At 37.8% G+C, this 13,773-nt stretch overlaps 2 protein-coding genes across 3 annotated transcripts; one reads left to right on the top strand and one right to left on the bottom strand.

Moving 5' to 3' along the window:
* Positions 1 to 5,448: 5,448 nt before the first annotated feature.
* Positions 5,449 to 6,949, top strand: LOC112195799 (ribulose bisphosphate carboxylase small chain 1, chloroplastic). 2 transcript variants are annotated; one of them, XM_024336000.2, is made up of 3 exons: positions 5,449 to 5,849; positions 5,965 to 6,092; positions 6,485 to 6,949. In XM_024336000.2, the coding sequence occupies exons 1-3, from the start codon at positions 5,673 to 5,675 to the stop codon at positions 6,720 to 6,722; spliced, it is 543 nt and encodes a 180-aa protein (XP_024191768.1). In that variant the 5' UTR covers positions 5,449 to 5,672; the 3' UTR covers positions 6,723 to 6,949. The 2 variants fall into 2 exon arrangements, with proteins under 2 accessions (XP_024191768.1, XP_024191767.1); XM_024335999.2 differs by having other exon boundaries at positions 5,465 to 5,849; positions 5,965 to 6,099.
* Positions 6,950 to 7,088: 139 nt separating this feature from the next.
* LOC112195800 lies at positions 7,089 to 7,737 on the bottom strand. The gene has a single exon (XM_024336001.2). The coding sequence runs from the start codon at positions 7,624 to 7,626 to the stop codon at positions 7,216 to 7,218; it is 411 nt and encodes a 136-aa protein (XP_024191769.1). The 5' UTR covers positions 7,627 to 7,737; the 3' UTR covers positions 7,089 to 7,215.
* Between the last annotated feature and the right edge of the window lie 6,036 nt (positions 7,738 to 13,773).

The raw sequence follows: 13,773 nt of genomic DNA, 5'->3' as shown, positions 1-13,773 counted from the left end.
GCGTCCATGCCAGCAGTTCCTGGTTAAGTGGAAGGGCCTTGGGGACGAAGAAACCAGTTGGGAGAATGCTGAAGCCCTGAAGAAGAAGTTCCAGCAGAAGATTGAAGACTTCAAGACCAAAGCCGTCGTCGAGAGTGCCGACAGCTTAGTGGGGGAGGATGTTAGGGGCCGCACTTGTAATGCCGCAAGCAACCTTATCCAAGGTCATTAGTCAAGCCTTTGGTTGGTTTGCTTGTGTGCTAGGGGTGTTTTGGTAATTTACAAATTATGTAATTTATTTTATTTAGCATTTAGTCTCCTCGGTCTTTTTCATGTTTCCTCCTGCCAGGTTCATGTAAGGCCGATTTGCTCTTTAGGGAGGGGTTCCTAGTCGGCATAGTTTGGACTACGGAACTAGTATAGGTAAGCACATGTACTTTTGTCTCCCTTGCCGTCTTACCATCAATAAAAGAGGAATTATTCAATTATCTGTGTCTCGTGAGATTGCCCTTTGATCTTTCCTTTCGATTATTCATTATTCTTCGTGGTTGCCCAACGTTTATATAATTGTGTTCTTGCTTGTTGGTAGCACTATTTTAATATTGTGTGGCTTTCATTGTTCCTTACAAGGTACTCACTTGACTGACTTACTTGCTAATAAGTGCCGCACAGTCCACTTTGCGCATTGCAAAGTTCGGCCCGTGACACAGAGCCATTACCTTGCAGTTGTAGGTTTCAACTCTGCGGTGGTTCTCTTCGTCGAGTTTTTCAGTGATGTGGGAAGGGTAGTAGCAGAAGGAAGAGATCATATTTCGTCGGATCGGGAAGGCTGGGGTATTGAACCTAAGGTTAACATATCCTACACGACCTTTTGGTGTTGTTGGAGAGGTTAACAAGGACAAGACTAAACCACTATGTAATTACAGGATGGATATGTGTTTCCCAACTAACGGAATTTATCAGTATGTCAACAACTTCATGAATTAGTCTTAGGAGTGCAGGCTTGTTCGCATCCTAATATAGGATTGCTGTATAACTTGAATTCTAATCGAAACTGCAGATCAATCTCAATAAGTCTGACGATGTTATGCTTTACTCAATTAACCAAACCATTCAAAGTAAACGCATCACACATAACACAAGATCTGTTGACACAATAAAACCCTCCAAAGAGGAAAACAACTACGGGCACTATGCCGATGAACAATCCACTATATGAATAGGAAAGTACATAAATATCTTACACAACTCATCTACTAGAACCAATCTAGTGGGCAGCGGTGTCTTCTCGTCTTTGCTACTTTCAGATCAGCGAACTTGTTCTCCTTTGTCAATCTTGAGATGGCACAACTCTCACCTCGGCTGTCAATCACCTCAAGGCACAAATCATGCATGAACTACCAACACACATGAAGCATAAAACCAGAAAACTTTTTTGACAAAAAAAACTTGGGATTTGATAATCCTTTAAAAGCTAAACAAAAAACAGCTTATGAAAGATTCTCGCATAAAACTTTAGTTCAATGTTTTTTGAAGATAAAGGCAGAAAACTCTCAAGAAGGCAACGACCAAATATTCTGATATGTTCCACACATTGAACAACCCTAAGAGAAACATATATATAGGAGAGTACGAGCTAGGGTTTTTTATGTACATGGGCTTCATGACGTCTTTTAAAAAGCATGGATTAAAATAGAATTATCATTTAGAAAAGCACATAAACCAATTTAAGAAAGTTTGAATGCTTTGGATAAAACCATATGAAAATTCGCAGATCAGTACAATAGGATTGAAAAGAGGATCGCATCTTATATTAGGATTTAAAGGCAAGTTCAGTGCTAACCACTTTACATGCATGCACATGTATGCAAGACATACTTGATTGATGAGAGTTGTGCATGAAGCTCGAAGCATTCCATTCTTCTAAGGATCCAAGAGTAGAAAGCTATTAAATGAAAACATGACTCTTGGTTGTTGCGCTTAGGAAATGCCAATCAAATAAACATTGCACTAACACACTATATGTGGTTGAGTTGGTAAGAGCCTTCAGGCGTGGAACTCCCACACTAGGGTTCGAATTCTGTCGACGCTGATTAGAGTTTAAATCTTAATCTATTATTTGTGGTTAAGGGGGATGAAGCATTTTGACATGACCTCTAGCATGGTTAAGTCTATGGGTCTAGAAAGCCTTTAAGGGTACCATGTGATCTCGATAAAAAATTAAATTTTATTTAAAAAAAAAAAACAATGAACAAGACTGGGGTTGGAGTTGGCTACAAACACTAGGCCGTTATTCAAGACTTTGGTGATGGACTTGTACATCAATGATCAATGAATTATGGAATCAACTTGGGTGTCGTAGCGTACTGCCATTGACCTAGCATTATTCTCGGTGTGGATTACTAGCGATGACGGTGGCAATAATCTTTGGCCTAGGCGTTGTACGGAGTTGCAACTAGCAACGTGATCATGGGGACGGCTACGACAAATTGCAGAAGGTTCTCTAGGGTTTGTCATCTTTTGATGGGCCTAAGTTTACAAGAAATGGGTATGAACCTTAGCCTTTGGGCTGAGTTTTTTTTTTTTTTTTGTTCATCATTATTTAGAAGAATTCCTTCTCTTAAGCCTCATTTGGTTCGCGGAAAGTAAGCATCAGGAAAGGAAAATTGTTCCTTTCCTGTGTTTGGGATGCAAAAGGAAAGGAAATACTTTCTTGAAGCAAAGGAAAATTGGGGGGGGGGGAATGGTTCATTCCATACTCCAAAAGAATCACTTTCCTCCCTTATTTCCTTGCATTTATTACTCACAATACATTATTGGAACTACTTTCCTTTCTGCGAACCAAACGAGGCCTTATAGGAAAGGTATTTCTAGTTTCAGGTTTGAGATATGTCACCAAGAGTACCCGCATCTCCTGTGTCATTTTGATTGTTCCATGAGTGATGTAATTTTGGATGGACTTCATTGTTCTTAATAAGTTTGAATTGCTTAAATATTGGCTCTTTTGTTAGCCCCCAAGGATGAGTAGTTATGTATAATTTTGTAGATCAATAAATGGTTGACATGATTCTCAGTTTCTCACTTCCAAAAATAAAATTAAAAAGGTTCTCATACCAAATACCTAGTTAATAAGAAAAAAACAAATGTGTTTGTTTGTTTGTTTGGTTTTTTTTTTACAATAGAAGAAAAAAGTGTTTAAAGAAAAATGAAACCTTCCTGAATTTTAACTTCATAATTTTGAGCATCATGCAATCCACATCAGTATCAAACATCATGCTGAACCACTGGTTGTAGAAACATTCATCGCAATATACTTGAAAGTCTCCTTAATTAGTAATCTAAGAGTGCAATATCCAAGAACATACATGATGTACTACTACCTCTAATTTTATAAGATACTGAAATTTACACTATTTATTTTACAATCACATTGAATTTTTTTTTTCTTTTTTAATAACTTAAATCTTGTCTTCTGTAAAAATATCAACCAAAACAATGAAAGAAGTCTGAATATTCCACCCTTCATTCTTTAAGGTGTCTTTTGTAATCTATAATACAAGGCCTAAGATTTTTTTTTTTTGAGAATGAAGGTCTAAGATTGTTCTTATTCAACTAGAGAAATAAATATCATAATTTCCCAAAGATATAATGGGGTTAAAGGTATAATTAGCCAATTAGGCATGGGACCTCTGCATTTTCCAGAGGGTAAAATACCCTGAAGTCTGAAGACACTTGCTTCTAAGGAACTGAAACAGATCTCACCATACATTTGTGAGTTTGTAGACCCTGCACCGTCACAAACAGACAACAAGCATTTGAATCAAAATTGTAGGATGGCACGAAACGACGAATGTTCCATGTCATGACTCCCTGTCTTTTATATTTTGCTTGCATACCCTCGAAACGACCTTATTTGCTTCTCATCAGTCATCACTATTTTGTTCTCCGATCTAGCTATTCAGAACTCAGAAGTATAGAAACCAAACTCGGAGCTCATGTCTTTTGTTCTGGATTCTGAACGAGAGACGGATATTTCAGTTGTAAACTACTCTACCTCATTAGGGCTAGGGCCTAGGGGTGAAGCTGCTACCTTATTTTCTTTCTTTTTCTTTTTCTTTTTCTTTGAAACACATGGAAATTCTCTTACATTTTAACATAGTAAAAATAAAAAAAAGAATGGTACTGAGTTATATTTAAAGCATAAGGGTTACCTTTGGATTGGGCCATTGGGTCCATAGAGGGTTGCCGGTAGTAACATTCTTATATTGCCCTTCATGAGCCCTTTTCTTTTTATACTCTTTTTTTATACAGAGGCAAAATAAAATGAGAAAGACGTTTTTAATTGATCAGTCATGTTATGTTACATGTCCATCACCCCATCTCACTCATTACATTTTAAAAGAATAAATTGTTACTCAGAATACGTCCTACTTGGTTGAAAAGCTAAAAATACCCGTACATAATTTAAAATTAATCACTATAAGAATGCATCTATTAAGAATTGCTTCAAAGGAAAAAGCTAAACATCTAATATCTAGAACGAGTATCTTAATACGCATAGGTGTTATGCTTATGCCAATTTTTTGTCGATAAAGAGTTTTGAATCCCCTTCTTCATTTATACATTTAATAACTTAGCTAATAGTTATTCAAATTTACCATTGTTATGTGAACACCGTTGCTAGTTAATCATAGGAAGGGGATTGTTGTAGAAATTTTTCGTTGTAAGTTTCTTTCTTAAAAAAAAAAAAAAAAAAAAAGGAAGAAAAAAAAAATGGAAGTTCACAGACTCATGGGCACAACAATATTTTTGAGAAATAAAAAAACAAACAAAAAGAAACCGACATTTCAGGATTTCACTGTCATGTCCGTTTGCCAAGAAAGGGAGTGGGCTACAGACTTGTTTGGCAAAGAATTTTCTAGTACCTTCTTTAGTGGGCTGCTAAATTTTCTTCATTTTTTTTCCCATCTTTTTCGTGGGCTAGAACACACGAAGAGATTCAGTGGTATCTCAAAAAAGGCTTTGACCTATGTCAGTCAGGAGGCTTAGATATTTCTTGCCACACCCAACCATGGAGACTCCAGCCAAGAGCAAAGTACTGGTTCTGATTAGCACCCACCGTCTCTGCAATAATTGTGACGTGGATATGAGTAAAAAACTTACTTGATTTCGGAAAATTTCGAGTTTCTATTTTTGGTAAAGGTAGGCATTTGCGAGTGGGGAGTTACTTTCATTCTGTCGCAATCGACTGAAGTTACACACTTACACCAACCAAAAAAATCTTAGCCTCTCCACAACCCAACAGATAAAAATCTAAGCCTCACAAACATTACGAACGTCCTTTCAAAAAAAAAAAAAAAACATTACGAACGTCAGGAAAATAATTCATAGCTTCCGACAAAAGATATGGGTGCAAGCCAGGTGTCATAACCTATGGAGTGCATAAGATAAGGCTGTGGATTCAATTTTCCCCAATTATATGGCCCTGGAGCTGTAATGTCACCCCGAGCATGATCCAATGGCCGGCGGATAGAAGGGCGAAAACCAGTAGATGAGGTTGTGACCATTGGATGGCAGTTTTGGACTTAGAATTGAGGTTTTTACTATATATAGAAAGAAGTAGGAAACACTGCCAAGTCCTCTTAAACTTACTTAGCTGAAGAAGAGGAGGAGAGCTAAGGTAGAGAGCAGAAATGGCTTCCTCTATGATGTCCTCAGAAACCGTTGCCTCAGTTAACCGTGCCCCGGTTCAGGCTAGCATGGTTGCACCCTTCAACGGGCTCAAGTCGGCCTCCGCCTTCCCTGTGACCCGCAAGGCCAACGATATTACCTCTGTTGCCAGCAACGGTGGAAGAGTCCAGTGCATGCAGGTACATATATAACCTAGCTAGCTACACACTAATTAGTAACTTACTTCTGAGATGGTTTAGAGTTGGGGTGATTAATCGGGTTAGAGTTAACTAAATTATGGTTTGATGAATGCAGGTGTGGCCAACAGTTGGATTGAAGAAGTTTGAGACCCTCTCTTACCTTCCTCCTCTAACTGTCGAGTCATTGGCCAAGGAAATAGAGTACCTTCTCCGCAACAAATGGGTTCCCTGCTTGGAATTTGAGTTGGAGGTAACTAAAATATGTCAATGAATAGTGTTTTCATTTCTTCTAAAAAAATATGTTAATTATTATAGTGATTGGATAACAAGTGTGACAAGATCATTTTATGAATCGTTACCAAACCTAAAACCATTCGATCTACTTTCCATCTTACTTATTTATAACTAGTTATTACAAAGATATTCAAAAACATTTTAACAGTTTAGGTGTGAGGATCAGCCTGTCCTCAACCTGATATTACATGTGTTGGTATATCGACTTGTTAAGAAAAGTTGCCGATAATTATTTTCTAGTTTTTTCAAAGGACTTTTGCTTGTGAATTTTATTGAAAGAGGTTACTATAGAATTTATGTACTGACTTAAACTCGTTGTTGTGTTGATGGATGTGATGTAGCACGGTTTCGTCTACCGTGAGAACGGCCAGTCCCCCGGGTACTATGACGGACGTTACTGGACAATGTGGAAGCTCCCCATGTTCGGATGCACCGACGCTTCCCAGGTTATTGCTGAGCTCGAAGAGGCCAAGAAGACTTACCCCGAAGCCTTCATCAGGATCATCGGATTTGACAACGTTCGCCAAACACAGTGCGTTAGTTTCATTGCCTACAAGCCAAAAAGCTACTAAGTTCTAAGCCCATATTCATGATACTAAACCTATCATATATGGCTTTTGACTTGCAAGTTGTGTAATATCTAGGGTCTGCTGTGTATCATTCGTTTTGTAGCAATTCCAATTTTTTCTGTTTCCTTTCTGTAATCGTCTTGATACTCTTCTGATTTCCTTCTGAGAACAGAGGTAATAATGGAGTGAGTTTGTTGTTCATGAACTTCCGCATATATGTTATAATAATTTCCATCAGATGGTTATTGTCTCAAACTTTTCATGCATGGAGCTAGAAGACAAGTGAACTATATATGATCTAATATGTATTTGCAGGCTGGGGTTTGCAGACAAGTCATTTCGATTTCAAAATTAGAGGCCTGAATACTCTGTACACATACAAACACCAGATGTTACTACATAACTCCAATTTTTCTACAGCCACATACTATTTTTTCCTTCTATGGAAAAAGATCTTATACAAAAGCAGAATTATTGATCTGATAAGGTATCAATTGTCACTCTCATCGGTTCGAAATTGGAATCTCCTTGCTGGTGGTCCTTAATCCCCAAATATCATCATCCCAAACCACATGATCACTAAACAATCCATAGTGTGCTTCACCCATGAACTCCACATCCCACAATGGTGACCAAACTGACCCCCATGACATTTGCTCATCCAACCAAACTGACCCATGACTACACGAGTAATTCTCCTCCTCCGCCGCCGCCATCGCAACCTGAGCCGCCACCATTTGATCGTTTCCACCATCAAGACTCACATTTTCCACTTTGATGGCCGCCTCTTCTTTCACCTTGGCAGCGGCTCTGATCTGGGGCTTCTTGCTCGGCATTGACATTGTTGCAGCGTCAAGCTTTGGAGCTTCCGCGGTAGCACCACCACCATGATCTACACGTCTCTGCCTCTTCATTGATGCAATTGGGGTTTTCTTTATTACAAAGAAGGCCGGTTATTATAGAAGAAGCTAGGTGAGCTAACTTCGTAAATGAGACGGCAAGAAGATATTGATGATGATCACACTTTATTTAGGTATATATAGGGATGGACGGTTGTTTTGGTATCTGGACAAGTAGTTTGATTAGAATTGACTCAATTGAGAGCCTGGGGGCAGCGCAGTAGTGGTTGATGTTTTTGTGGAGAGTGTTCACGTGCCTTTGCCTTGTCGTTTTCGAAGCGTAAACCCTGAAAACTACCAAAAGGCCAAGTAGTGGCAGTTCTTTATTGAACTTTCCAAAGGACAACTGAGCAACTAGCTGAATGAATGTCGGCCAAGCCCAGTTTGGTTAAAATATTCATACACCGATCATTCTTCTGAATGGTGTCAAATTCGATGTATTTTCAGTGGATAAAAGAATCAGGCATTTTTCGGTCATTCGAAAATTAATTGGTTGATGTTTAAGATTTTTCAACGTGAGAATTCATAACACTGTTACTTATTTGGAATGGAAAATAATCATGAATCGAAGACAACTGGAATGAGAGAATAAATGAATCGGTATTGATTCCGAATGAGTTGATTCCTAAACTCATCTCCCCCCTTTGTAATCAAATTTATGAGTATTCAGGAATCGAATCCTTAGAAGGAGGTGGGACCTACACCAATTCTGATTTCTTCATGTGTTAGTAAACGCATGAATACTTTTACCCGGAATCATTCCGATTCCTTTATGTGTTAGTAAACGTAGGAATAGTTTTACCCCGTAATCATTCTCTCCTATTCCAAGTAAGTAATCGTGCCCTCGGCAAAACTTTTAACGTACGATTACTTATGAGTTTTTCAAAGTAGTTGTCATTATAAGAGAATATGTGAGAATATGCACCGAATTAAAGTAGAATGAATTGTTAATTTGTTTCAAGCAGTTGAATGAGAAAATGATATTTTGTTTTTAATTTTATTTAAAAAATAATATATTATTTTAATTAACTTTCTCTTTTTAGAGATATATTTTTAAAAGAATTTAAAATATAAACAGTTTAAATTATGAAAATGTAAAGTAAAACTACGCAAATAAGAAAGAATTTTAAGGCCCCCTTTGGGATTGCTTCGTTTAAAAAAAATTTTCAGTTTTTGTCTAAAATTTTAGATTTTATTATGTTTGATAAATAAATAAATAACTGCTTTAATTGAAAATTATATAAGTCACTAGAAGTCAGAGCTCCGAAGAAAAAGTAAAAAAGATAAGTCAGAGCTCCGAAGAAAAAGTAAAAAAGACAACGGAGCCCACAACTACCTTTGCGATCTTTCCCATCAAGTCATCAACCCAAGAAAAAAAATAGACCATCCTCTCTTTGAATAAAAAGAGAAAGGTCCACTAATTTAAACAACAAAAACATACGCCCAAGGACCCAGAGCCCAGCCAAAATTGACCATAACCCTAGAGCCCAACAAGCCCATTGAGAAGAAACCCTAGCCTCCTGTATGATTTCGTCGTCGCCCTCCTTGTGGAAGCCGCCACCTGTCACCATAGAAACTAACGCCTCCAACTAAACCACCACTGCCACCATAACGAACACCGCCACACAGATAGAAACCTTGACCACCGTCTGCATAATCACTATCATGGGCAGACCGCATAATCTGATCCGATCCACAATAACCCAAACCTGACAAGCAAGACCGATCCACCATCACCCCCCTCAGAGCCATGTGATCCCAGTAGTGCCAACCTGAAGAATCAATGCTACGATCACCCAAGATGCGAACACCATCACAAGCCACATGTCGTACACCAATACCAATCCTTGCATCTATCCTCCCCAGAGAATCCACATCACTAGTGCTTCGATCCAAACTCAAATTGGCCCCAGACCCACCATCACCGCAGCTAGCACCGACGATGAGGAGAATTAGGAAATAGCCTAGAAGCAAGGAGCCCCGTCGAGTAGCCCCATTGGCACCACCAAGAAAGAGACTAGAGAGAGGTGAAAGGACACCCGACGCAATCAACAGCACAAGACTGCCACCACCCGAAAGGAGCCGCTGTCGAGGAACCTCCCTTGCAGGAGTCAGAGACGAGAGCATCCTATACTTCTAAAAGAAGTGAGATGATCTCCTTCTTTCTAAAAGAAGTGTGTGATAATGTTCAAGAACTTAAAAAATCCCAAACGAGCTTTAATTTGAGCAATATTTTTTAAGATTTATAACATGACTCTCTTTCTATCAAATTTACAATTATCAATCTAAATCAGTTGACAATAAATAGAGCGATCTAGATGAATCTAATTTATTTTATATATATATATATATATATATATATATTCTCATGTATCGTGGTCTATTTTCAACAATTACAAATAGACTTGTTGGGGAAAATATGGGACTGTAGATAACTATGTTATCAGGAGTGGGAGTTGAGCAACTTGATCCTCTGCATCTATGATGAGATAACAGTCGGGTTTTTCAAGATTTTCGCACAGAGACTTTTTTGGTCAGAATAGATCTTTTTGATTTTGTGCAGTCATCAGGATTCACAAACACGTTGTCATTTGACAGTTCCCAAATATTTGTTTACGATTAGATCACAGTGTCTGTGGAATAAATAGGTTCCTACGATAATGTTTATATATCTCGATTGTGACAACAACTAGAAAGCTATCTCCAGTTGTTGGTGGCAAGTAGCAAAAGCCAAGAGGGCAGTAAAACAGCTCCAACTTGTTTAATTTGAAATGACAGCTTTTGAGTGGTGGCTGGCCGACCTAGGCTTTGTCCCTTGGGCTCATATAGGGCCTAATCTGGCGGCTGAGTTGGGTCATAAAACTTTGAATTGAAGAATCGCACTTGGGCATGTAGACATATCTTATCCTACTAGTTCTGGTGGTGCATACTTATCCTTAGAAGGCTGATTGTTTGCAAAGTCACGAAAAAATTACCCCTATTATGGGTTCCTGTATGTGTTACAAGACGTGACAACATAAATGACATCTTTTACTTGTGAAAGTGAATATCTAAATTTAGTTTACGAAATCGCAACAACGATTCTCGAACATTTTGCTTATTCAGATAAAATTTTGGTAGTTCTCCTTATGTTTCTTCTCTAATGACTATCCTCCTAACTCAACCATTCAAAATAACCCAATTCACCTATTCTTATCTACACAGTTTATTGATCTATGCATTTTTTTGTTTTATTTCCTTGTTTGAAAAACACTGACTGTGTTAGTATAAAATGTATATGACATTCCTTATTTTAACAAAACCACTGTACCCATTAAAATCCAAGTCTGAAAGTCAAAACCTCGTTGTTTAATTGCAATATTCTTCTCTATTGTGGTTGTCTTGATGTCGAAGATCAAGGTTGAAGAACAGAAGTTGTCCTTCATACTCATGGCTCAGGTAAGCTCCTGCATGGCATCTGCTGGTTCTTCAATTGCTACAAAGTTATGGGTTCTTTCTTTGGCCTCCATTCTTGTGTCGGCTTTGATTAAGGGGTTTGAGTGTTGACTTCTAAATTGGATTTTCCAATTGAAATTAAGGGGTATGGGTTTTCCTATTGCAATATGAAATTAAGGGGTGCGTATGGGTTTACTATTGCAATATGAAATTAGGAGTATGAATTTACCTACTCCAACTGATATTAAGGGGCTCTCTTTGGTAAACTGACTTTCTTCCTCCTCTATATATATATATATATATGGAAACTTTGTTCCTTCTCTTGGATTGAAAATAGTTTTGCTTTTCAATCACTTTGTTACTCAATAGTTATTCTCTTTGGTTTTTTGTCTTTCAAAGTGTCTTGTTCCATGTTGAAAACAATATGAAAAACACAAACCACTCATTAATGCATATTCATCTCTTGCATCCCATGAGGTCATTTGGGTTCTGCAAGCTTTAAAGGTGAAATCTCCAAGAAGAACTTGTTGCGTTCATAGCTAAGATTTCTGACTGTATCACTTGTATAAACATTTAGCAAGGAGTGGTTACACACAGCCTAATGAGTCAGTCTAGGAAGGATTGTCGCGATCAGTGCAATCCCTGTGTTGTAAATTTGTAATATGTTTTTCATTAGTGATTTGTTTTTGGTCTTTCAAGAGTTAAAAGCTAACAAATGTTTTCCCTCGATAGGGTTTTGCTGTGTCAACAAAACATGTGTTCTTTACTGTTTTAGTTGGCTTGTTTGATTTTACATACATTATGTTCAATATCAGTACTCATGATTGATCATCCATTTGCAATCCCTGAGAAAGTTTTTGAACCAAAAAAATTGATTGTGAGCAAATTGACTATTTTAATTTTTGTTTTCCACTCTTATTTTTCTTTTGTTTTCTAAATGTTTGTCTTTATAAAGTAACAAAAACATATAATTTACTTCCCGGCCTTTATAATCAAAATAACTATTTGCCTCTGTAAGTTACATTGGATCCCGAATTTGTTTAAAACCAACTCTGCCAAACTCATGAACGTGGATAGAAACTGTGGTGTCACAGAACTCGATCTTTATGAATAATTGCTAACATATCAACTGGATTTGAGATATTTGTGATGTCTACAACATTCCTAGATATTTTAGGAAATGTGGCTCAACCGTATCAGCAGAGGACAGCCTTCCACCGCCGCCATCCACAGCCCACTTTGAGTAAGATACGGGCTTCAGTTAATTTATCGTATTTGAATATGGAGAGCCTCAGCCTCTCTGGTCTGGCAGTTAGACATACACGTACCCTAACAATCTCTTACATGATTGCCTTTCCTTTTCTGTAACTGTGCACAGACTGTAGTGAGTTATTATTATTATCTGTGATGGAAGCGCCATGTGCAGCAGCCACCCATTTTAGGTCAGCAACGAACTAATAGAAAGAGAGGGACTGCCCCAAACTGAAATGAAATGGTTAAGCTTGGGACTAGGGAGACCTTTGAGGCTAGGGCAGGCCAGCTGAGAAGTAACTGGCCAGTCGGATCCAGCTTCTCTGCTATAATATTAGATGCTAGGATCTGCTATAATTTAATATAAGGTTGCCACATCAACAAACCACGATCTAATGGTTCAAGATGAAAAAATTCCAGCATTGATGTTGAAGCAGAAGATTATTCTCCCCTCTCCTCTCTCCTATCTTTCCTTCTCTGTTTTTTTTTATATTTTTTTTTTCAAACGGATGGTCTCCTCCTTTCTCCTCTCTTCCTCTCTCTTTTTTCTTGTATGTAATCAATGTAATTCCAAGTAAGAAGGTGCAAGAAAAGCAAAGCCAAGAATAAAAGAATGGTCCATCAAAAATGGAAGAAGAAGGAAATAGAGAATTCAATTCGATTCAAAAATGGTGTTAGGATTTTTAACTGATTCAAGGGACAAAATAACTTCTTCTTCTCCAAATTCGTCATTGCTCTTCTCTGTCTTTACTCAAATGGCTAGCGATTCAATACAATCTTTCTTGCTTGGCGTTTTATCAGGTCGTCTCTCGTGCGGTCCTGTCTTTCTTCTTTCTGGGTTGGTTTACAGAGCAAGGGAGAGAAAGACATGCTGCAGCAACAAGAAAATTGATTTTATAAAAACATTTTCAGTCATTCGATTATTGGTGGACTCACGTAAAGAGTCTAGCAGATCCTAACATCTAATATTATAGCAGAGAAGTCGGATCCCTTTTATTAATATATAGATTTCTTTCCTCTTAAGTATGTAGTATTGCAGACGGTTCAACCCTAGATCTCATTGAGCATAACCCTTGATATTCTAGTTAATTTCACGGATGAATAATAATATTAAATTAACTCCGGACGAGACTAGATTAATGTTTATTTGAGATCCAATTCTTTGAACAAAAAATTTGAAAAAGAGATTACTTAATTTCAACGACACAAGCAGTAAAGTTTGTGTGTAATGATGAGATTAGTTGACAATGCATGTGCAACCCATCCCAAATATTAAAGTGAGATCCTCCCTAGTAAGTTGTTAGTAGTCACTTGACTTATTGTCTTATTGGAAACCACTGCATCTACTTTCCGAGTCTGTCTTACAATTACAAACGACAAACGAGTATTTGCTGTGAAATAATCTTGTTAGTCGGTACCAGACTTCAATTTCTGGTATACACCAGACCCAAAAATGCTAAGCACAGAGGGAAAAAC

This window comes from Rosa chinensis, chromosome 4 (assembly GCF_002994745.2).
Source record: "Rosa chinensis cultivar Old Blush chromosome 4, RchiOBHm-V2, whole genome shotgun sequence".
Taxonomy (NCBI): domain Eukaryota; kingdom Viridiplantae; phylum Streptophyta; class Magnoliopsida; order Rosales; family Rosaceae; genus Rosa; species Rosa chinensis.
This window is presented reverse-complemented; position numbering and strand designations above follow the sequence as displayed.

Bases quoted from the DNA above. Each gene is read 5' to 3' on its own strand.
- LOC112195800 (XM_024336001.2), bottom strand. From the start codon at position 7,626: ATGAAGAGGCAGAGACGTGTAGATCATGGTGGTGGTGCTACCGCGGAA.
- LOC112195799 (XM_024336000.2), top strand. From the start codon at position 5,673: ATGGCTTCCTCTATGATGTCCTCAGAAACCGTTGCCTCAGTTAACCGT. The intron at 5,850-5,964 runs GTACATATATAA...TGATGAATGCAG, and splicing joins GAAGAGTCCAGTGCATGCAG to GTGTGGCCAACAGTTGGATT. The intron at 6,093-6,484 runs GTTGGAGGTAAC...GATGTGATGTAG, and splicing joins GTTCCCTGCTTGGAATTTGA to CACGGTTTCGTCTACCGTGA.